The 25,556-nt window shown below is 44.4% G+C and overlaps 1 protein-coding gene across 1 annotated transcript in view; it reads right to left on the reverse strand.

Annotated features, from left to right (window-relative positions):
- The window catches only part of CACNA1B (calcium voltage-gated channel subunit alpha1 B), a 502,106-nt gene that overhangs the window by 130,149 nt on the left and 346,401 nt on the right, over nt 1–25,556 (reverse strand). Inside the window, exon 20 of the mRNA XM_075015705.1 lies at nt 4,949–5,767. Coding sequence (XP_074871806.1) covers nt 4,949–5,767 — 819 coding nt within the window. The remainder of the gene's footprint in view (nt 1–4,948; nt 5,768–25,556) is intronic.

A 25,556-nucleotide genomic window follows, 5' to 3' on the forward strand; every position in this document is an offset into this window, starting at 1 on the left:
CTTCTCCCCCAGAAGTGCCCCCTTGTGCTGCTAAATAGCACAACAAAAAAAGACACGAGCTCAGAATAGTTCCTGGATTACTGACAAATATACCAAAATCAGGAAGGAAGAACAGCCTAAAGATCGTTAATGGTGAAACTGTAGCTACTGCATCTCTGCAAAAATCAATCCCTGCAGAGATTGCGACAGCACAAGCTCACTGAGCTTGGGCTCCCACTACTCCATAGGGCTGGAGCTTGTTTATATGATATGCTATAGTAGCTTGAGAGAGGTGAGAGTGGCCAACTGATCAATTACATATGTTTTAAATGGTCCCTCAGTACTTATTAGTGGAATCCCTATAGTAAGGTGCCTGTGAACATGTACGGAGGAATCAGCATGTGACAGAATTAGGATAGTAAGTAGCTATTGTGCTTACTGGAAGACACTCTGAGACATATTCAGCTTCAACTAAAAATTGTCTTCAAACTACAACAGAAATCCACATGCACTGAACTGCCAAGGATCTAACAACAGCATAACTAACCCAGGACATGAAAGCTGCCTGGATAGTGCGGACGCACAAGGTGACATTTTGATCCTACCTACCCTGGAATAAATCTGAAGTTTGCACAGAAAGGACTGCAGAGGAATTACTCTGGATTTGCAGTCATGTAATTCAGATCAGCAGGCCAGATTCTTCAGATGTGAGCATTAGGAATGGACACATAACTTCACTCCACTGTATACAGTCCCCATTACATACTGGGGAACTCCAGAAGATGCCCCCACCTCACTACAGGCAAAAAGTAGCCCAGAGTATGGCCCAGTGAATGTGTATGGCTTCCTGCACGCTGGCTGGCTGCCTGGAAAAACAGCAGCGTTCTATGGGCTAAGCAAAACAACATTCCCTCCTGCAAAGATAGAGTTCTCCCTGCTGTGTCCTATCACTAGGTAAGAGCAATAACTTGCAATCCCATAACGCAGCACCTCACCCGCTGGTGTCAAAGTGTTCTACAAACACTGACTATCTCCCCCGATGCCAGATCTGCATTACTATACTCACTTTACAGGTGAGAGCATGAAAGATCCCTCCTGTCCAAAGTAGTTTAGTCTTCTGAGAGTTGCAATGCTTTGGTCTCATTTTGGTGGTTGGAGTGAGCATGTAGGTTCTGCGTGTCTGCAGAATTCAGGAGTTCAGACTAGAATAGAGGTTCTCAAGCTGAGTGACAGGCTCCCTGGGGTGGTAGGCGTAGTATATATTCTGGACAGTGGGGCTGTGAGAATCTTTAGGGGGAAAAATCCTCTTACTGCACACCTTTTACCCACAGCAATGAATAACCAGCATAGCTGATTCCTCCAGACATCCCCAGACCATCCTGTGCATTTGACTCTAGATGGTGCTGTGCATTTTGATGGATTTCTGTTAAACTTGCATTATACAAAACATTGCCATCTATACAGTAATCTGTTTGCTATGACGAGGCATGCATGTTTGTGAGAATTTGACCATAACTGTCATTTTACTTTTTCTCTTATTACAGTCAGTCATTGGCTCTGTTTGAATCAAGACCCTACTGTTATATTTAGTAAGAGTTGCATGTTGATTTTTTATTGTAGCACGTACTTGTGTAGTGGGAAGGAGACGGGTGTGTAAACTACTACAGACATAACAAAGGGTTTTGCAATCGACTATGTTTGAGAACTACTGCACTAGATGATCTGGTGCTCCCATCTGGACCTATACTCTATAAAAACGACGAGTAGTTCTGTGGCACCTTATAGACTAACAGATGTTTTGGAACATAAGCTTTCGTGGCCAAAGACCCGCTTTGTCAAGCGTTGTTCTGACTGCTAACATTTGAATGACTTTGCAGAGCTGTAAACGACTACAGCTGTCACAAGGTGGTAGGGAATTAGGCCCCCGCAGCTTTTAATGCACTCTGTCCCAGAGCTGGGCTATGCACTAGTTGGCACAAAAAATAACTACATGGTTTTTAATTCATGTCTTCTCTTATACTGTCTTTGTGTTCAGCCTGATCTGATTATGGAATGAAAATGTTCTGTTTCTGTTTTGTTAAATCAGTAATGCCCAGACTACCTAAAGGTAGTTTTTCGTTGCTTTTGTGGATACAGACTAACACAGTGACCCCTCTGATACTTGACTCTATGACTCTATGAAAGTACGTGAAGTACATTTGTCTCCTAAGACACTTGGAAGTGCAGTCCAGAGATGCACATCCCGCAGGGTGGGAGGGTTTCAGCCAGATTGGATATCTTCTTAAAAAATTCATTCTCGCTCAACCATAAGTGCTTGTCTTACTGTGTGAAATTCTGTGGACAGTATTATGCAGGTCTAGCTCAGCAGCTTTCAGAGGCCCAGGGCCCCCCAGCTGTGTGGGGCTGCAAGCAGGTTTTAGGAGGTCTGTCACACACAGCCAGCATTAGATTGCTGGGGCCCAGGGCAGAAACCTGAAGCCCCACCATATGGGGCTAAAGACTAGAACCCTGAGGTGAAGGTCAAATCCAAAGCAACTTCAATTTGTGGGGCCCCAGGCAACTGCCCTGCTTGCCACCTTCTAAAGCTGCCCTGGCTTCTATATGAAGAAAAACAGTCGTGGCACAGGTGGGCTATGGAGTTTTTATAGCATGCTGTGGGGAGGAGGTGGTCTAGATGTCTAATTTCTTCTGGTCTTAAAACCTACACTTCTCTTTGCACTTTGATGATCCCAGAGTGTCGTGGAGTCTGTGCAACCCCTTAGGTTGTCCTGGGGATTAACTGTTTAACAAAACAGAAACAGAACATTTTCAATCCATAATCAGATCAGACTGAACACAAAGACAGTATAAGAGAAGACATGAATTAAAAAACATGTAGTTATTTTTGGTGCCAGTTAGTGCATCGATCAGCCCTGGGACAGAGTGGGTTAAAAGCTGTAGGGCCTAATTCCCTACCACCTTGCAACAGCTGTAGCCTTTTACAACTCTGAAAAGTCATTCAAACATTAGCAATCAGAACAGCATTGTCTGACACCCTCTTCTCAATCACTTTTGCACAGATGCAAAAAAGACAGAGAACCAGACACTTACAGAGAACTCCAAAGCCTGGTCCACACTAGGGATCAAAGTTGACCCCAAATGTGCAATTCTAGCCACACCATTTGCGTAGCTAGAAATAGTGTATCAAGATCGACTTTCTTCCCTGGTGTAGATCAGGGATCTTTGGGCTCACACCAATGTCCTTTAGTCTACGTGTCAGCCAGAGTCAATGGCCAAGCCCAGAGAGATCAATTTTGCCGAGTCTTTGCATGCGGCAAAATCGATCCCTGTAGGATTGATCGCAGTGTACTAACCTCACTGTAAGTACAGACATACCTTAAAGGTACCTCTGCACTGCAGTCAGGTGGTGTGATCAAAGCAATCACCATTATGTCTGTATATGCTGTAGTCACATCTCTCAACTGCAGGAGCCAGGAGGTACTGAAGACCTGAACCTGATCATGCAAACATATGGGCTGGTTCTCTTCCCATGGGCAGCCATGGGGGCCACAAGCAACATCACTGAATTCAGTGGTGCTACCACTCATTGGCATGCTGAGAGCAGACTCAGATCCAGGGTGTTTGCATTTGTGTAGTTGCACTTGTGAATGGATTCACCTCTGAGGTTGATAATTATCTCAGCAACCTTGAAAGTACAGCTTAGCTGTGACCAGAGTGGGGGTGAGGTTATGACTGCACAGTGGCAGGTGTGTTGTGTAGATGTTAGCTAATATAACACTATTTAAAAAGATAAAACCCTAGCACAGAGATACTTTCACATGCTCCAAAGCTGCTGTGCTGTTTGACATCCTAGAATGATGCAGTCAGTTCTAAATAGTAATAAAGAGGCAGCTCAAGGCAACTAGGCTATTCCTCCTCCCAGAGAAGGTCCTCAGACTATACCTTACAACCTTGTCATTATAGGACTATACCTTACAACCCTGTCATTATAGGGCTGTAGGCCATTGGTGAGTGAGTGGATGTATTCACATGATTAAGCAACAGATTGGCATCTTCAAAGGCTGGGTCAGTGAGATGCACAGGGCAAGGAATGTGAGCTGATTTGACAATGATTTTTGGGCCGTGCTCAGCAGTCAGCTTTCTGCTCCATCCCAGACATTGCACGAGGAGGAAAGGTGGAAAATTGGGTGGGAAGAGGAAACAAAATTGCTGAGATTGCAAGGCCTTTTGCACCAGAGTCTTCCTTTTGCCTGTGTTTGTACAGCACCTAGTACAGCATGGTCTGGTTCCATGATTATGGGTGCCTCTGTACAGACATGATAAATAACAATAACAATACTTTGCTAAGTAAATACTACAGTGTTAGACAATCATAGTCCAAAGTACTGTTAAAAACTGCTGAGCTCAATTCATTCTGCTGGCACAACTAGGAACACAAGTGCCTCCTGCTGGGAAGTTTGCCAGTAGCAGGGACCCAGCCTTGTAACTCTTCAATATCCCTCACTCTACCAGAGGACTTAGAGCTGTCCATCACAGACCTGGAAAGGACATTCTAGACCAACACTGTGTCAGTGCTAGGAGTGGAAATTTTGGTGGGCACCAACTTTCAAGTGGACAGGCAATGACAGACTGCTGCTTTAGTTTTTCCCTGATACCACACCCTCTGCTTAGTCCTGGTACCCCAGACATCTGTACCTGTCAAGCTGGACACATTCATGGGGCATCTCAGAGTGAAACACTGGGCTTCTGTGGAAGAACTAGCCCACCTCTCAGCTTTGGGTGGGCCTGGAATGCTAAACAACATACCGGCGCCACCTCAAGTCAGCATTAATCAGAGGAGCACTAACCAAACTTTAAAGGTGTCCTGTTACCCCTGTGGGGGGTGATCCCTGCCCACAGTACTCACAAGGAGAAGACGGCAGTGAATCCCCCACCACTGACGTGGTCTGTTTGGGCAGTGATGACTTACTTGGGCTGATGGTTCCTAAGATCTTTCTCTCCAGCCTCTCCTTCCTTCTCCCCATTCTCGTCCACCGAATCGTACGTTGACAGAGCTTTGTGCCGAAGCTTGTGTCGTCTGTGGGGCTCTTCCCCATTCTCTCCTTTCAAGCCTGGATCGCCTTCCCGGTTCCCCGACCTTGAGCTTCCTCGGTGACGCGAACGCCGCTCACTTCGGGCACCATTGACCGTCCCATTGCCTTCCTTCGCTTGCCGCTCTGCCGAGTGCCGATGAGTCCGGTGCCGCCGGTACTCCTTCTCAGCCCCTTCTTCCATGGAGCCCTGCCGATGATGTCTCTTCCCCCCTTCCTGGCTTCTGTTGCGCTCACTTTTTCCTTCCTTGCTGCCCCCCTCGGCCTCTTTGCTGCGACTCCTGTGCTGCCTGTGCCGTTCCTCCTTATTGTTCGTGCCAGATTCACCATTCTCCTCCTTGGCCATGTCACTCTTCTCCTGCTCTCCCACCTTCTCTTTATCCCGATGCCGGTGGTGCTTTCGTGGCACCTCTGCACTTTCAGCAGAGGTTGCCTTGGCCTGCTCAGTCTCCTGAACATCCACCGGGCTCAGCTTACTGACATTATTCCTCCCATCAGCCCTTGGCTCCACCACCAGAGGCCGATCCAAGTGGGTCTTCATGTCTGGCCGGATGTGGAGGGTGGTTGCATAGCGCACACGCTCCTCAGGGTCAAGTTCGTTGTACAGTGCCTCACAGCTGGCCCGGAAATTGTGCATCCGGATCTGGCTCGTCCTCTGTTCCCAAACAGACTTAGATTTGGAAGAGTTTTGCTGCTTGCTACAGAACAGAGGAGAAATAAAGTGAGACAGTTAGTATCCAGTTTGGCTCCACGTCTCTTAAATCGATTTGAAAAGAAAATGTAAATGTCTAACTGAAGCAGGGAATTATAGGGCTGAGCCAAAGAAAACAGAGGGATGAAGATAGAATGACTGGCAGAAAACACACAAGCAGATAAAGCCAACGGAGTCACCAGGAAGCTAGCGCCATCTGCCCACACAACTGGTACTAGTGGAGAGGGTTCCTGGGATAGGTTTATTTTGATTTCTAAGACATGGTCATCCCATGTTCTAGGGTTGGGTACCACTGACACAATTAAAGCCTCTTCCTAAGGGATCACTGAAACTCTCCTAATTGTGCCAAATCATCCACAGAGCCCCCGTCCAGCCAGCAGTCCCTCCCTGATCACAAGGACATGCCCTGGGGAACAACTGAGCCATGCAGTGCAACCTGACATTCAACAGATTTGGGTGGTGGGGAAGAGGGGCACAAAGTGGAATCCTCAGCCACCCCGTACACCTTGCCTCCAATTCCCTTCCATTTCAAGGACGAATGGGTTTATTTGAACACCTCCAACAATCTGAACTCTCCCATTAGCACACTGAGGGGCAGAGTCGGCCTCCACAACCCAAGGTTCATTCTAGCCACTACCAACGTGGCATTGATTTCAACTGCCACAGGAACAAGTCTGGTAAAGGTTCGGGTGAGACACATGACTAGTCTGCACCCCTGTCAAAAGAGGATCTGGAATGGGATGAGGATGTCTTTATAGCCACATCATAGCAGTGACTGCAGACTTGCCCAAAAGCACGTACCAATAACTCCTCTGCCTGGCCAACAAGGCAAGCAGATGATGTACGTCCATCGGCCTCTTTTATTTAAACTGCACCTTCTGAGCATTTGGGGTCCAATTCTATTCTCATTTGCAACAATGTAAAACTAGAGTAAGCTCACCATATCCAAAGGAGTTATTCTGTATTTTGACTTTCATGAGAACAGAACTGGCCCTTGGTTTCTTCACAAAAATTCCCTGGCCAAGAAAGGAAGTGTGCTCTTCCCTCTCAGACCCGCATCTACAGTGTTACGGCATGGTCTCAGAAGATGAACCCTTGCAAGGGGATAGTTGCCCTGCCTGCCTGGGGAGATGCTACGGACATGGGAAACCGGAACTGTTCTCATTACATTCACTCTGGTCTGCTCCAGTGCGAGAACAAGCCAGAGTGAGCGGTTAGGTGCATCAACTCAGAAAGACAGCGTCTGTCACCCTCATCAGGCCCGTTGGGGCACAGCTTCCACATGGAGTTATGTCACATCATGGAAGACTGTCGGAAAAAGTTTGCATCTCAGACATATGCCACATTTCACAGAGAGTGGCATTGGCTGGTTTTGCGAACCAAGGCAAAAACAAATGGAAACAGTCATTCAGATGGGAGGAAGCTAGCCAGGCAGCTGAATCTGATTTGACCACAAATCAGAACAAACTCAGCAGATTGCTCAGTTCAAATATGAAGGCTTCCCTTTGCTCGGAAGGAGTTTCCTGTAGGGTGAGCACATTTTAAGCCAATGACCTACCACCTTAGTAGACCATTTAAAGTGCTGTGGGCTCTCAAAAGGAATAGCATGGGAAAGCACAGGCATAGGCACGCACGCGCGCACGCGCACACACACACACACACACACACAATTTCCCATGACTGACAATCCCTTGTTGACCACCCAAAGAAACCCAACTGGCAGAACCCTCCCTCATTACATGTGCTGACTCCAAGGAATTTGAGAAGCAAATGTGACATATGCAGTATGGCTCATATGCCTGTACTGCTCTCTCATTTCACAATCATATAACTGCAGCCTCTACACAAATAACTGCATCCGCAGGCTATTCTCACCTGAGGAGCTAGCAATTTTAAAATCAGGACACGCCACTGTAAGGCCCTGCCACAGAAGCTTCCCAGGAAAGAGACAGCAGCTGAGCATCTCCTGACCGTCTCGGCATGGCTCCATCAGCTTTGGGGCTGCAGACAGTAGTCTGACGTCCCTCAGAATTGTGGGGACGATTTGTTCCACCGTGAGCCCAATCTAGAGATACCAGAAGTTCATGGGAGCCCACACACAGTCTCAAACTAGGAAGCAAATCTGTCCTATGAGACTCAACCTCAGGGGAAAACAGCAAGAAAACTTGAGCATGATTCTGTGTGTGTATCTGTGCCCTGAGATGTATTTATTGTGTGTGCATTTTTTCTTCTGCATTTTGTACAGCACAGATCACGGCGCCAGCACAAAAATAACACATAGAAATAGTGTGTTAACTGACTGCGATGGGCAGCCCTAATGCAGACTGATCCAGTATCTATCCACAGAATGGAAATTGCTCAGGCAGCAACATTGTGCTGTCCCCCACACACCACCATCGCAGCACGCTGCAGTCCTGCCTTGAAGGGACCATCTCCAGAGGGAAAGTCTGTCTTTGTGGCACATGCAGCCCAGGCCCAGTAAAGTGGACAATCAGTGCAACTGTGGTTGTGTTTTGGTGATGTAGCCAATCTAGTGGCACTTGGATTGAAGCCACCAAACATTTTCCACACAAATTCCTAAAGCACTCACATCATGGAGAAGTTGCCATGTAAAAACCTAGAGAAACTGACAGTCATTAAAGCAACGAGTTATGATTCCTACCAACTTAGGCTGGATTTGAATAAGTGAATGGCTGTGCCATTGAACGGTATAACTTTGTACCTGTGCAGCTCATGAAACTCTGAGAACATGCATATGGCCTTCTGAGATTTCAGAAGCTTTCTTAATGGCTTCTACCCAGTTAGTGGGCTTATAATGGTAATGTTTGCAGTAGCTGTTGAGATATTCCCCTGTGTAAATTTAAGGCCAGTGATCTACTAGTGCAGGAAGCATTTGCTCTGGAAATGGCAGAGTGATTTGTATTTTTGCTGCTTTTCACATATATTAAGAACACAAAACACACATTTAAATGTAATTATCTCAGAGTTTGCAAGGTGTTCCATTGTCTTTGGACTATGGACAACTGTGAACTGAAGCGGCTGCTAAGAACACACAACACTGGGAACCTGTAGGAGCGCAGTAATTTGCATATTAATGAAGTGTATTTTGCAAAATTTGCTTCCTTAACAGGGACAGCAAAATTACAGACTCACCAAACTTTTCAGAATCTATAAATACTGAGGTCACATCATTTACACTGACACAGTTAATGAAGGGTGACACCCACACAACAAATGCATTGCCAGCCACTAGCTTTTGTTACTAAGAAGCCAAAGAGCAAGAGAATTAGTTAGCAGTGAGGTCTGGAAGTAATGATTACATTTATTTCATGGAACAAAATGGAAAAACATAAAATAAGCAAAGACATCATCTGCAAAGTTTTACGCACACCTCAGCCTCAGCTAATCATTATACCCAAACTAGTAAGAACATCAGGAGCAAAGGACAGTGCATGTTATGGTGTTGGCTAGGAAATGGAAATAAGGAAACAGAAGAGTTTGGTCTCTCCAGGGACAGTATATAGAGCTTCTCAGAGCAAACACTCAAGCAGCTGCTTGTCCAATTAAATTTATCTAATTCTTGCTTTCCATGTGGTTTCACAGTAACTGAAATACAGACACATTTGAGTGCTGCTTCTCTGCAGTTGCTGCTGTTGCATTTCTCCAGAGAGGAAGCCTTTTGAACTTATTTATCAGACTTATTTATGGCACAATTGTGATGTCACCAACAGACAAAACTCATCAAATGACCACATGGAGATATGGTTCATATGTGCTGCACACGAACCACCGCAGAAGTGATGGGGGAAAAAAATCTAGCTACTATACAATTATTCCATATACCACCGTTCTCTGGTGCTTGGTCTAGTTCAGTTTTAAATGATTCATGTAATGGTGCTGACACAAAATCCCCTCAGGATACTAAATATAACATTAGCTGCAGATATTTCTATGCTGAGTGCAAACTAAGCAGAATGGACCTTTACAACCATGAACGCTGTGATCACATCTTTTGTTAGTGCTGTTGACCTGGTGCTTTAACTCAATACCTCTCCATCTTATTTCTTCTGCAGACCTCTTCATAAGAGGGAAAAAAAATCACTCATGAATCCACGTGCCTTCTCCAAACCCCAGTGTCCACTGTCTTTAATCTGACCCCTACCAACAAAGTCTTCTCATTCTTTATTGTGGTATCACCAATACATACCACTTCACTTCCCCAGGGCCTGAGATGACAAAAAAGTTTGTCAGACTTTATGATTAATGGATTTTACTGCATAATGTCATCAAAGCTATTTGGATTCAGAGACTGACCACTAGATAATAAAGAAGTGGCTGTAATCAGATATGTGACAACTCTCTGTACAAAGCAGACATTGTGTCAAGTAAAACTGATGTTAATATATCAGTTTCCTGACTGGGGAATCCTCAATTTCCTAATTAAAATTAATACAAAAGGAATATCAAACAATCACGCTCTGGCCTATTCATGAAATTACAGATCATTCCTTTTGGATATTTTTTAAAATCACATCTAAGAACTAGTAACTTTCTTATTAACTGAGGTGTTTTTATCACATATATTTAGAATGAGAATTTTATGTAAAGGACCATTCCTTTCCAGAACAATTGTTTTGAATAAAAGCAAATAAATATTTATTGTTATAATATTGAAATATTATAATAAATATCATTGAAGTCTTTAGGAATTTTACCTGAGTATAGACTGCATAAAAGCTGTATAAGGACTCTGGAATTTGGCACCATATGTTTTAGATTTTAATAATAGATATAGTATTTCTTGAATTTAATATGGCTTTTGATGCTGTCTCACAGGATCTTCTCATTAAGTAAACTAGGAAAATACCACCTTGACTGAGTTACTCTAAAGTGGGTGCATAGCTGGTTGGATCACCATTCCCAGAGAGCATAACAAGTGGGGTTCTCCAGGGATCAGTTCTTGGTCCATTTCTGTTCAATATCTTCTTCAGTTATTTAGATAATGGCATAGCGAGTACACTTAGAAAGTTTGCTGCTGAGACTAAGCTGAGAGTGATTGCAAGTGCTTTAGAGGGCTGGATTATAATTCAAAATTCTCTGAATTGGAGAAATGGTCGGAGGTAAATGGGATGAAATTCAATAAGGACAAATGCAAAGTGCTTCACTTTGGAAGGACCAATCAGTTCCACACATATAAAATGGGAAATGACTGTCTAATAAGAAGTACTGGAGAAAGGGATCTGGGATCAGTGGTAGAGGCGGGTGTCAGCATAGACCACAAGCTAAATATGAGTCAAGTTGCAAAAAAAGCAAACATCATTCTGGTATGAAATAGCAGGACTATTGTAAGTAAGACACAAGAAGTAATTCTTCCACTCTGCTCTGGGTTGTGTTGGAGTATTGTGTCCTCTTCTTGGTGCCACATTTCTGGAAAGATGTAGGCAAATGGGAAAAAGTCCAGAGAAGAGCAAAAAATGATTTAAGAAAACATGACCTTTTAGGAAAATTGAAAAAAAAATATTTGATTTAGTGTGGAAAAGAGAAGACTGGTCTTGGACATGATAAGTTTTCAAATACAGAAAAGTTGTCACAAGACAGAGAGAAAAATGTTCTTCTCATCCTCTGACAGGACATAAAACTATGGGCAGGGTGGTTAAGGACTAAAATAAATTGCCTAGACAGGTTGTGGAATACCAGGGTAGACAAACACCTGGCAGGGATGGTCTAGAATAGATAATACTGAATTGTGCTTTGAGCACAGGGGACTGGACTAGATGACCTCTTGAGGTCCCTTCTAGTCCTATGATTCTATTACTTCTGATCCTGGTATATCCAAAACCAAATCTCTGCCCACCTCAGCTCTTGCACTGCATCTTGTCAGCTGTAGACTGAGCATCTATGTCTCCACTTTGTGACCGTGCCACATCCTCATGATACACAGCAGTCTTCTGCAGGTTAACTAGCTGTGGTACATCAAGGAAGTCCCATGCCCATGGGACTTCACAGGAGATGTCATGAAGTCATGCCTTCCAACATTATATAAGCTATAACCCTGTCAAAAAAAATGATATTGCAACTTTTTGTCCGAATTCGGGACAAAAGCAGTTTAACATTCTGATTTTTCACCAACTCGAGTGCTTTATTAAACTCATTTTGGAAATATAGAACTGAATTATGAAATGGTTTTAAAACTGTCACCAGTGTCAGCTTCCTGGATCAATAGAAACCAATAGAGACAGGATTCTGACTTTTAGTATTCCTATCACAGAATTCTAGGGCTGGAAGGGACCTCCGGAGGTCATCTACTAAAAATGCGATTTAATTTTCTAGCTGTTTGGAAGAAAACAATAAAATATAAAAACAGTGTTGTTGAAAGGCAAGTTGTCTGACTGCTAATTCTGGCGGCTCTCTGTCCGTACAGCCAGGAAGCACAAATGCTGACTTCTGTTTTGCTGCCCTGCCAGCAAGTCTGAGTTCTGGCCTGGGGAGTTTATTTTCCACAGCATGTTCAGTTCTTGGCCTCACTGCTGAAATTGCCAACAGACATCAAATTTTGTGCCAAGTTTTGATAGAGGTTTTTCATTAAAACTAGATATTGTTATGAATCAGCTCGGCTGTCAGAGGCAAACAGAGGCCGCTACGGTGAATGTGTTAAGTAATGCATTTCTTGTTTTTCTCTCTGCTGCCTGGAGTGTGGTAAGTTAGCAAGGAGTGGAAGGTTCTGAGGCAGTTAGAGGAGCTGCCAGATGTTGGAACCTATAAGGTCCCTTTAGTTGAAATGGCTTAAACTTTTTCCCTGTGGTCATTCCAGACTTAGCACACTTCCAAGTAATGTGTCAAAAGAAGGACTGGTGCACTTCAGCAAGCCAGTGACCCCACGAGGAAGGGGATTACAACAACCACCTATTGGATTATCGCGTCCATCTCTTACTGACATGTACCTACTGGGAAGAAGAAAGCAACTCATCATCAACTCACTTCCTAGAGGTTACTGTGCAACCTTTAGGTGTGAACAACTTCCAGTTATTATACAGCAGGGATTTTATGGATTGGTAACTAGAAGTAAAGCTGCAGCATTTTGTTATCAATTCCCTACCGGGCAATTTGCTGGAGACTCTAACACCAAAATGAATGGGGTCATTTCTTGATTTACTTCTTCAAACAGCTGACATGGCAATGCAGACCTGAATGCCAAAGACTGAAGTCCCTTAGGCAAGCAGATCCTCTACTGAAATCCGGGGGAATTTTGCCTGAATGACTGCTGGATCTGGACTCAATAACATGCACCATCATGTCACAGCTTATTGCTTTAACACACAGAGTCTGTTAATTACTCATTGTACAATTATATCATCATGTAATAGTTAATTAGTATTCATGGAAGCCTACTACTTTTAGCAAATTCTAATCTCAAGAAAAATCCAGAAAATATTTATTAGCTAACAAGTCACGACATTCATACCATATTGATTAGATTTCTTTTTAGACCTTGTGATTTTGGTACGACTGTTTTATGCTGTGATAAAATAATTGCAGACTTAGTAATAAATTACAGAGCTGAAAAATTCTTTTCTAAAACCAAATTAAAAGTGCACATTTCCGTCCTGATCCAACAAACAGCACTTCTAGATTAACCAAACCATCCAGTGCACAGAAGGCCTCCTAAATCCAGTCTAATAACATTCCCTTTTCAATGGGTTGTTTTCTCTACATAATTCATATTATAATTTCAATAAGACACTTGGGTGATTATTACACATGCTTGTACAGCCCAGGTTGGGTTCTGGCTTCATCCCCACAGGAACAGATAGGTTCTGATATAACCAAAACAATTCAGAGCAATGATGCTACAGCCCTTTTTGCTGTGAGAATGGAGATAAAGATGAAGACATGGTTGGCGAATGCAGGCAGAAACAGCAAGTATTCTGGGTGATGGCTGATTTGGCTTTTTGAAAGGCAAATGAGGACCAGGAGAGGTTTATGTTTTTTTCCCCACTACTGGATGGATGGATGCTGTGGGATTACATAGTGAGGGTTTTAATGAGAGAAGCAACTACTCCAAGAACATCAGATTCTTTCTAAGTCAATGGGAACTGACTGCACTCACAGGCAGAATTTCCCCTCAGGCCTAAATGTGACACAGCAGCAGTTATAAGTCCTCAGTTAGAATTCCAGAACAGCGACATATTGTATTTACCAAAGCCTTTAGACTCATGTCCTCCTTTCCTCCCACCTCACATACCACAAATTTAGATTACCGTATGAATCTACTGCAAAGCTGTCTTTTACCACAGTGGCTACATCTACACTAGCAAGTTTTTTTAAAAAAGCTGGGGCTCTTTCATAAAATTCCCTGGACTATCTAAACACAAAATGTGTTCTTTCAATATTAAATTGGAAGAACGCAGCACTTTTTCCAGCGACCCTCTCCCAGATAATGAAGAAGACCCTTTTCTGAAAGAATCTTTTGTAAAAAAAAAAAAAAAAGAAAAAGAAAAAAAAAGGTGTACATGCCTTGGAGGTCCTTTTTTCAAAAGACTAGTCCTCATGGCACCGGATATTTCGATCCCTGGCCCGTTCTTTCAAAAGAGCAGGGGCTGTGTGGATGCTTCCTATCAAACAGGCAGATCAATTTTTTCTATCCGCATTTTTGTATGTAGACAAGCGCTCTTGAAAGAAGTATTTTTGGAAGCTATCTTCCAGAAGAACTTCTTTCAAAGGATTACTGTAGTGTAGATGTAGCCGTCACTGCTGTAGTTGTATGTTGAGCAAGCAGTAGTGTTCCTACGTAGAAATTTTCAGCCACTGACTTCAATGGGAACAGCAGCTGCTGAGCACCTCTAGACATCTTATTTAGACAGCGAAATATTGAGTTGGAAGTCTAATCTTACAAGGAGTCAAGATTGAAAATGTTGGCCCATTCTTCGTTTGAAAATTTACAAAATGCCTTGAGATAGGGCAACCACATCTGCCTGTCCCAAATACGGGACAGGGATATGTGAGGGGGAGGGGTGGCTCCTCCCATCTTCAACAAACCCTGGAGGCAGCAGCTGCTGGTGTTCCCCGGGAGACCCGGGGAAACCGCAGCCACCAGCCCTTCCCCAGAGCCCTGGGCACGTGGCAGCTGCCCATGCTCCCCTGCTTCCCCAAGGCCTGGGGAAGTGACTGCTGCCAGCAGCTGTGCCTGCGGAGCTGCTGGCAGAAAATGTCAGTGGAGGAACGGCCCAAATACAGGACATTTTTGTCCCTTTTAAAAATAAGTCAGGACACCTTTTTGGTGTCCCAAATACAGGACCATCCTGCCTAATACGGGATGGATGGTCACCCTACCTTGGGATTACTCCAGCTTTTATGTCAGGAATGTGTCTGATGCATCATGGATGCTGCTGAAAATAAATAACTCAGATAAAAAATGAATCCCAACCAAGTGAGTGACTGCACAAGCTGGACTCAGTTGCCATCTTAATGGAAACAGAATATGTAAAACACCAATTTGATATTTTTTAGATGCCTGTGACTTGGGTGATCAAAGGCTCTTTGACGTATACCAGAAGGATAACTGCACATAGGTGGGTGTTAATACTTTTTTCTTTCTTAAGTGAACCAAACAGATTTGTATTGGTCACTGTGTTTGCACCATACACTCATTACAACACAAAGGTTTGAAAATTACTTCGGAAAGTGACTCGTCTGAATACCTTTTTGTTCAGAAGCTACCAACAACATTTTTGTCTTGATTTTCTTGCCACTTACAACATTTGCTTGAACAAATTCCCACAGAACAAAATTGGACACTGAATACTGAAAAAATACGTAAATTCCTGAGGAAATTACTTTGGTATCCATTCAGTAACCATGGATTCTCAAAGCCGAATGCCTAATTACATTACAGCCATTTCCACTGCTCTCACAGAATAAAGCAGCATTGAAGAGGCAGGAAATTTTATTTGTGCTTCACACATCTAGAACATGGCCTTAAATCTTGTCCAAAAATTATTCACCTTTGCACCAGGATAGCTAAAATGGTTGAATCCCCACACAACAAAACATGCAATTATACAGATATAAAGGCATTTTACACCAGTGTAATTATTTCCATAGAGAAGGAAAATAAGCTGTGAGGCATTTTTATACTGGTATAACTGAATGGAGACTTACCTAAACTTTCAGAATTGTACCTCTGCCTTACACTCAAAGGGCTTGATTCACATTTACTACTCTGGTAGCATGAAGAGCTTTATCATGGCTATAAACTATATGCACTTGCTTTAAGGCTCTTCTACATGACTGAATAGGTGTAAAGTGGTGTTAGGGTCAATAATACATGATTTGTGTACTCATAATTCAGCTTTTAAAAGTGCAACCTGCACCATCTTCACTAGGATGGGCAACAGAAGCAAAAATCAAAGATAATAGGTCTGGTTCTCATTTATGTGAGAGTTGCTTATACTGCTATCATGCAGTTTTAACTTACACTCTAGAGTAAAGTCCCACAGCAGCAGAGAATCAGGCAGAAGTTCCCCTGACAAACCTTGGCCTTTCTTCTGCTTTTCACCTGCCTCCTCTTATACTGCAAGGAGCTTCCAGCACACCGGATAACAGCCTGACACTACAGCTGGTGCAGAAAGTAGCAAAGTCCTCTCTTTCAATTTTGCACCAGCAGAGTTTCCTCCTCCACATGCACAGGGAAGAATTTTCTAGCCTGGCATAAAGTGAGCAGCAACTGGAGAAGCCAGCCCAAGCATCTCCAAGTTGTCTTTAGGGACAAACTGAGATGCCCTTTGGAACGAGGGACTGGGAAGAGGGGCAGAAAGGAGGCAGAAAGCCTTGAGAATCTGGCTCTTTGTGTCAGAACTGCACTTGTCTTCCCAATAGCATTACACAGCAGAAATGTAACATAAAATGATACAAGTATAATATAAGCCAAAGACATTCAATGAGATGATGACAAACTTTGCTGCATGCAGTGAAGGGATGAAAGATATTTTCTGCAAACCTGCTATGCGCAGCTTTGAAGCATATACATGGTTCGCAGTGAGTCCTAGACATGGTGGAATTCTTAATGGGAAGTGGGTGGAATGGTTGAAGGTTCTACCACCGTGTTTGTGAAATTCTAGGATACCTGGGAACTTTAAGTGCAAGCCCCAGGCAGAGGTGGGGGAGCACAACTGCTCGTTATTACAAATATCCAAGGATTACTCAGGCACATTTGTCAGACACTGTCCCATTTGAGTCTTGTTTCCAGAAGATGAATCCCTTTGAAACTCTTCCCTTCTAGCTTTCATTTTATAGAGCATGTGCATGGTGGGGCCCCAGTCTCCTCCTGAACCAAAACTGCAAACACTGGTGGAATGTCAAAACCATTAACCCAGTGTAACACAGAGGGGGTGAAAAAAAGCCAGACAAACTGTGAGTGAGAACAAGGCAGGTGACAAAACCAAGGAATAGGCCCAGGAAAAGAATAAGCAGAAAAGAAAAGGAGAACCACTAAGGGATGAAAAGACAAAGAGAAGCACAGACAGAATACAAGGGAAAAAGAAAAAAATAGAAAAAAAGCAGAGGAACTCACACCCAATGTACACAACACTACAGAGTTGCTCACGCTCAAATCACAATCATTATAAGGCACTGTTGTACACCTTCCAGTCCTTCCACCATAAGTTGGCCTGGAGGATTTCCACAATGAGGTGAATGACTTTTGGAAAAAAACAAGGGAAGGGGGAAGGCATCAGGAGGGTGGGAGGCAGGGAGGTTTATAAAATATATAGATATAGATATCATAAATCTATTTACTGAATATTGTAACAGAGAGCAACTCACGGTGAATTTACGCTGGAGACTGACGAGCTGCGAGATACAGTACCTCGAGTTTGCTTTACAAAACTGCACATGCAAAAAACAAAAAACAAAAAACAAAAAAGTGAGAAAAAAAAAGAAGAGAAGAGAAACTATAAAAGACATCGGGAGGAGACTCATACAGGCTGTGTCCTATCGAGTGCAGGTTGCAGCGTGCATCTTGGAAGGAGCCCGGGCAAGCTTCAGAAAGTGCGGAAGCCACAGAGACATCGTCTCCTATTTAAAAGGAAAACAACTAGAAAATCAAACTAGAGCCAAAAGAAAATATAAAAAAAGTGAACCAAAAGACACAAGATGATAGTAAGACTTTATGCTGCAATATGCTGTACTCACATAGTCAGAGCTACCTTCAGGGACCCAGAGCAGAGGTCTTTGCAGAAATCGGTGGAGTTTGTACTTACAGTGATCCATTTAGAACTAACAGAAGGACACAAGGCTACCAATTCCAACCCACAGCATCCATGGGGTTGGGAAAAAGGGGCCTAGCCCCAAGGATATACCATCGGCATGGGCAATGAGGGCATGTCTATGTTTCACACAGGCCCATTGACAGTGGGGGACAAAACGGGAAAACTGCCCCTTGGCCCAGTGTTTGCAGTGGAAGGGGCTGGAGCTTCAGGCCCCTCTGAGGTGCCACGGTCCACTGCTCCACCGCTCTGCGTGGCTGTGGTGGGGGAAGGACTAATCAGTCCCTTGGCCCCGCCCCTTCCAAGGGCATGGAGCTGGGCCCAATCTTACTTTGCCCCAGGCCTGCAGTGGCTGATGGCCCTGCTGGTTTCATACACACAAGTAAAGAGGCATTGGGTCACATTTTATTTTGATAGACGTGACTTCATTCAACACATGAGACAGCCTAGTTGAGAGGTAGGGGGGACTGGAATGCAGATGCTGATTGATTTGACAGAGAGGAGGACAATTTCTTCCTGCTCCAGCACTTGCCACACTGCATTGTCTATGCAACTCTCCCTGGAGGTAGAAAATAAGACCCATCCTCTTTCAGAATTTACCACTCTCAGTTTAATCACCAATTAATTTCCATTGGGCTTTTGTGGATTTCATTTAGCTAGCAACTGGTGCTATAAAGCCAGAAGGCCCAGCTGAAAGAATATTGCCTCTGGGAAGAAGTCAGGACTGCCAAGCAAAGGCAGGAGGAACTGGTTGAATTTTACGTATGTGCATTACAATCCCACAGGATATTAAGTAACAATGTGTATTATAAAATTAAAAGCACATCAAAGTGAACTGTATGTGTATAGTTATAACCTTCAGGGGCTTGGCTAGCTCATATGGGGGAACATAAATGGTCTGGGGAACAATAATATGGTTATTTTGCCATAACTTCATTCTTAGTGCATTTTATACTGCAGTAAAACAAACAGAAGAACTGTCGACCATTTGGTGTTGGTGCTCCCTTAAGGTTTTAAAGAGGAACTATTGTTTTGTCTATAACAGAATTTAAGAAAGAGCTAGATAAATTCATGGAGGTTAGATCCATAAAAGGCTATTAGCCAAGGGTAGGAATGGTGTTCCTGGCCTCTATCAATCAGAGGCCAGGGATGGATGGCAGGAGACAAATCGCTTGATCATTGTCTTCAGTCCACCCCTTCTGGGGCACCTGGCACTGGCCACTGTCAGCAGACAGGCTACTGGGCTGGATGGACCTTTGGTCTGACCAAGTATGGACATTCTTATGAGGTCACCACAGCTGGCATTCCTTTATATCTTGATTTGGCTGGATGCTGCATCCACAGGATGTTAAATGAAGCCTTCAGCAAGAATCCTATTATTACAGGTAGAATGGCCTAAGCAAACTTAGTGAAAAACTCATGACAGCAGACAATGTACCAGTCATGACTTAACTCATTAGAAATTCAGGAAAAGGAGAACACAACAGATAAAGATGTCTGTGGAGGCACAGGGGCAACTTGATGCATTTTATTACTTAAAGCACAATTCAAAATTCTTTGGCAAAACACTTCTGCGATCACCATACTTCTCATTGCCTCCTTTGGTCCAATGAAGGATGAAGGCCCCACAATCTTCCAATCATCCCTGTACTTGACCAAACATGACTACGTAAGTTCTGCAAAAGGGCCCCCACAAAGCCATTTCTCTGTCGTCAATGCTGGAATTCCAGAATATCCATCAACTAATTTCACCCTGAAATCACACAATGTAAACTCTCATGGCAAAGACAGCTTCCTTTACCAAAGCAAAGTGGACAAGGTATTAGAACTTTGCCTGCTGTTACTTACCACAAGAGAGAGAGAGAAAAGAGAAAGACTTTCTGGGCAGCTGTTGGCTAATTCAGATACATCACAGAAAGGGGAAAAAAGCAAAGTAATAGGAACAGTCACAGTACCCCACACACCAGCACACTGAAGGAGGAGGAGGAGGAAGATGGAAGAAATAACAAGCTGGCAAAATAAAAAGAACACCTCTTCTAGTTGATACGTCATTGTATACAGTGCTTTTTATTTGCTAGTTATTCAGGCGTATTTCTTGCAGGGTTCTATTGGTTACCAACAGCCATGCCCAACAATTACTGTAGACCAAACCACAGAGTTCCAGAGGCAAGGGGGAAAAGAAAGTTACTTACTTCAGTAACTGGTGTTCTTCGAGATGTGTTGTTCATGTCCATTCCAATGTAGGTGTGAGAGAGTGCACACAACTGGTTGCCAGAAAATTTTCCCCTAGCCAGCAGCCATTAGGTCGGAGCACTGCCCCCTGGAGTGGTGCACAGTAAAGGCACCTCTGACTCGCCCCCTGCTCAGGTCCTAATTGCTGGGAAGGTGGGAATGCTTTGGAATGGACATTAACACCACATCTCAAAGAACACCAGTTTTGGAAGCAAGTAACTGTCTTTTCATCTTCAAGTGATTGTTCATGTGCATTCCAGTGTGGGTAAATGCAAGCTGATGTCAGGGTGTGGGGTTGGAGCCCTGAAATGACTGCCCTACCCCGCCCCCCCAGCTTCCTCCCTAATATGCTGCATACTCGTGCAGGGGGGTGAGAACATATGTATAGAGGACAAAATGGCAGTCCTACAGATCTCCTGGATGGGGACAAATGCCATTGAAGATGCCTGTGCCCTCGTAGAGTGAGACCTGATAAGAGGGGGAACCCCTGCTAGCTTGTAGCATTCCTTAACACAAGCCACTATTCAAGATGAAACCCTCTGGGACTAAAGTGGGAGGCCCTTCACCCTGTCCATCACAGCCACAAAAAGCTGTTGTGATTTTCTGAATGGTTTAGTCCTATCCAGGTAAAAGGCCAAAGCCCTACGAACACCCGAAGTGTGCAAACTCAGCTCCCTCACAGTCGCATACAGTCTAGGATAAAAAACAAGTAACAAAACATCCTGACTGATGTGGAAAAAGGAGACCACATTTGGCAAAAAGGCCAGATGGAGCCTCAATCTAACCTTGTGTTCATGAAACACCATATAGGATGGGTCGACCGTGAGGGCCCTTTGCTCAAAGAGCCACCTGAAAAAATGTTTTATAATTTTAAAACAGTTGGGAGCAAAAAGCAAGAGTTCAAAGGGGAACCCATAAGCTTGGCAAGAACCATATTGAAGTCCTAGGAGGGTAAGGGTGCTGTACGGGTAGCCTAACCTTCTGTAACCCCTGATAATGTCTCCCACTCACCACAAAACCGAGGAGTGGGGAGGGTAGATGGCAATGTGAAAATACATGTTCTGTAAGTCAACAGAAGCAAGCCAGTCGCCTGGATCCTGCAAAGAGATAATGAGCACCAGTGAGACCATGCAAAATGTGACCTTTTTTACAAACTTGTTCAGGTCTCACAAGTCCATGATGGGCCTCAGGCCCCCTTTTGATTTTGAGATTAGGAAATAACATGAATAAAACCCTGGCCCCTGAATTTGAGAGGAATCTCTTCTATCACACCCCGAGATCAAGGAGCGACTGAACCTGCTGCATGAGCAGATTCTCATGGAGAGGGGTCTCTGAAGAGACATGGGGAAGGAGAGGAGTTGGAAGGGGAATACAAACTGAACTGGATGGCATATCCCCTTTCCATCATGTGAAGGACACAGTGGTCCAACATTATATGGAATGAAGCATGGTAGAACAGGGACACTCAAAACGAAAAGGTGGTGGATCCAGAAAGAGGAGTGGTGTGGTGTTCTCGACCCCGTCCTCAAAAGTTTGACTTAAGACCCAAAGGGGGCAGCTTCCGCTGCCCCTGACCCTGAACAGACTGATGGGAACAACTCCTATTGCTCTGCCCCCTACACCTGTTCTGATCCCTAGGCCATTGACTGAATTGCCTGGGGAGAAGAGAAGAGGTAAAATGCCTGCACTGTGTTGCAGGGGTACAGAGACCAAGAGACCTCAAGGTCACCCTCAAGTCCTTCAGGCTGTGGAGCCTTTTATCAGTCTGTTCTGAAAAGAAGGTGGGATCCTCAAAACACAAATCTTGAATTGTCTGTTTGACCTCATGCAGGAGGCCTGACACTTGTAGCCATACAACCCTTCTCATGGCTGCAACAGATGCCATGACTCTGATCACAACATGTGCAGCATCCAAGGCCATTCTAGATATGAGTTTAATTCTCCTCCACCAAGGTCATGAACTCAGGCTTGGAGTCTGGAGGAATCATCTCCATGAATTTGGCTAACGAAGAGGCTGCATTGTATGAGCACCTACTAACAAGGGCCTGTTGATTTGAAGTCCGGAGCTGCAGGCCATCCGTTGAATAAACCTTCCTACCATAAAGGTACAACCGCTTGGCCTCTGTGTTTTTTGGGGAAGGCCTGTGATATCCTTGTGTCTTCCTACAGTTTGCAGTGTCCACCACCCATGCACCACTGAGGGGACAAAATACATCCTCTCATTCTTCTTCGTCATGGGAGGGGCCGAGACTGGAATTTGCCACACCAACTTAGTCATCTCAGTGATCATTTTAGCAAGAGACAGGGCCACTCTAATAGGTGCAGAGGAAAGGAGGATGTCTGTCATAGGGTCTAAGTCACCCTTTTCTTCTTCCAGCTGGACCCCCAAACCCTAGGCCACCCGGTGGAGCAACTGCTGGAGGGCCCTACTGTCCTCCAGGACTCGGGAGGTAGAGGACCCTGTGACAGTTTTGTCTGGAGAAGATAATGAGAAAGTACCTGCTTGGACAGGGAAATCCATATCCATAGTACTGGAGAGGTCCCTTGCCCCCAACCCTCTGGCCATGAGAGAGCACCCCAGGCAACAGTGACAACACCTGCACTGCCAGTGTCATACCCATCGGAGGTGGTACTGAGCCTCAGGATGGAGTGGAGAGGTGGAGCCATCGTTGAAAACACCAGTGGGAGCCCACCGGGCACCACCAGTGGTGACAAAGACTGTGTAGAGGGAAATGACATCAACCACTGGTGCCGACAATGTCAGTGCCAAGGGGTTTGTTGCCGAGGCAAGAGATGGCGCCGTAGAAACTGCAGCTGTAGGAAGCAGTAGGTCCAAAGACAGGTCAGGTGGAGGTGTTCTCAGGGAAGCTGATGGTGCCAAGTGTGGCACTTGTGAGATTATTGATACTGACACCAGCGATGGGGCCCTGGAGTGAGGGCATACAAACTGACCCGGACTCTCATGAGATGCCCATGAAGTCCAAAACACCTACTGCAGTGCTGGCTGCCGGGGGCGGGGGGTGGGGGGGCCACTGTCCTCACGCAGAAGCACGGCTCCCACACAATGAGGAATGAGCGCTCCTACTAGAACTTGATTGTTAGGAGTCAGATTCTGAGCCCACCTGCACTGCATAAAAAGCCTCTGGTGTCACAGGTAACTGCATCAGGGAGTGTGAGCACAGATTCAACCTCTGGACAAAGTCAATGCATGATGTTCTGGGGGCTGTGCCTGCTGTACGTCCTCAGACACCGCTTGAGCAGTGTCCCTGTGATTAGCAGCAGTCAGAGATCTTCCCCGTCCTGCCTCTTCTTTTTGCGAGGCAACAGGGACTGAGACTTATGCCTCTCAGGAGGCTGGGTTACCGGCCTTTAACCATGGCGCTGGGCCCCTTTGTCTTTCATCTGCACTGTGGAAGAACTTGGTGCCAGACTGCTGAGCACCAAGGAAGACGTACTTGGTGCCGTGGATGGCAATTTCTCGGGTTGGAGAGCCGTTTCCATAAACACAACGTTCAGGCACTGAGCCCTGTCTTTAAGGGTTCTTGGCTTAAAAGTCTTATAGATGGAGCAGCAATCCCACTGATGGCTCTCTCTGAGACAGTTTAAACACAGTAAGTGCAAATCACTCTTCAGAATGTGCTTCCCACGGCTGACACAGATCTTGAAGCCTTGTGACCTCGGTACGCTCAGATGCCAGAGCCTTGAGAAGGGATTAAACCACCATTTCTGGAGGCCAATGCTTAACTACTAACTATGCACAACTAATTAACACTTGAAAGAACTATTTACAGTGAACTAACTACAAAGCTACCAGCTAACTAACAGATAATTGCTTGAATGAGCATGGGGAGTTCTAGCAACTGCCATGAGCAGCAAGAAGGAACTGAGTGGGGCCTGGGGTGAGGGTAGTGGTGCTTATATTGGGTGCCATAAGGGCACCACTCCAGGGGGCACCGCTCTGACCCAATGGCTACCAGCTATGGGAAAAAAAATTCAGCAACCAGGCAATCACGTGTGCACACATCTACATTGGAATGCACATGAACAATCATTTAAAGAAAAATATGGAGTCTTTGAGATGGACAATAGAACAACCTACCCAGCCCTTCATCCCCAAACCTGTACAAAAGGGACAGATGACCACTAAGAAGTGTTTGCAACAAATGGAAGTGAGTGACTGTACCAGCTCTTTAATGTACTGTCTTTGGTATTTTAAAATAACTTTTATTTATTCAGTTATTTATGATGAGCTTGCAGCACACTTACTTCAGAGCTACTGATGCAGTTTGTAGGGTTTTGCTCGTGAGCACGATATCCTAGCTGAGCACACAAGCAAAATGCAAAATGCCTTAAGCAACTACAAAAGGAACCAGCAAAAAAACAGCATCGTGACAACTAAAGGCTGAATAATGTTCTATTGGAAAACACACAGTCATTTAAAGTGGTCAGTTACGGTCCTGAAGACAGCTGTTAGTGCAGAGTTTGGCCCATATGTTCCTGTATGAGACATTGTCTCTTTACAGCTATCATATCTGGAGACCGTCACTCCATCAAAATATCCAGCTGGAGACCTCATATACAATTTTACAAGCTTTTTGAAAGCAGCTACAACTCCAAACCATTACTGCCTTGGAAAAAGCTCCACTCATTGTGACATCTTAGATACAACTATTTTGCAGGTTGTCATAAATTTAGCATTTGGCTATCATTGCTGCCACAGTTGCTATTTTCAGACCTCTCCAAAGAAGAGTTGGAGACAGATAATTGGAAACACAAGTATTAAAATGTTCTTTATTTTAAGCAATTGCAAATTCTGCATCAGTAGCCTCTAAGCACGAGCTGTGAAAGGAATGCGCCTGTGTGGAGTCCAGATTCTTTTAAGATTCTCTCAGACTGGTCAACTGAACTCCGAAGGGCACTGATGTGTGATTTTGTTTAATGTTGCCCCTTTTGTACATGACATTGGTGCATCTCTGGCTGGGAAAGAAGAGGTGGAGGGGGAATGCAGTGGTGTGCCATTTAGGACTGAAGATTTGTTGATATAGCAAACTCAAATGCAAAAAATTACACTTTGAAATATGGCCTTTGTGCCATAATATGAACAATCCTGAGGCTATGCACTTCTCTGATGCCTCCACGTAAGAACTCAAAGTGCTTAACATCAACTGATGGAGCCTCACACTTCAAGTTAATCAGTTATCACCCTTTCTTCCCTACTGAGACAGAAAATGTATATGACTTCCTCCACCTCTCTTTATGTGTTAGTGGCAAAGCAGGGAA

This window comes from Carettochelys insculpta, chromosome 21 (genome assembly GCF_033958435.1).
Source record: "Carettochelys insculpta isolate YL-2023 chromosome 21, ASM3395843v1, whole genome shotgun sequence".
NCBI classification, from domain to species: Eukaryota; Metazoa; Chordata; order Testudines; family Carettochelyidae; genus Carettochelys; species Carettochelys insculpta.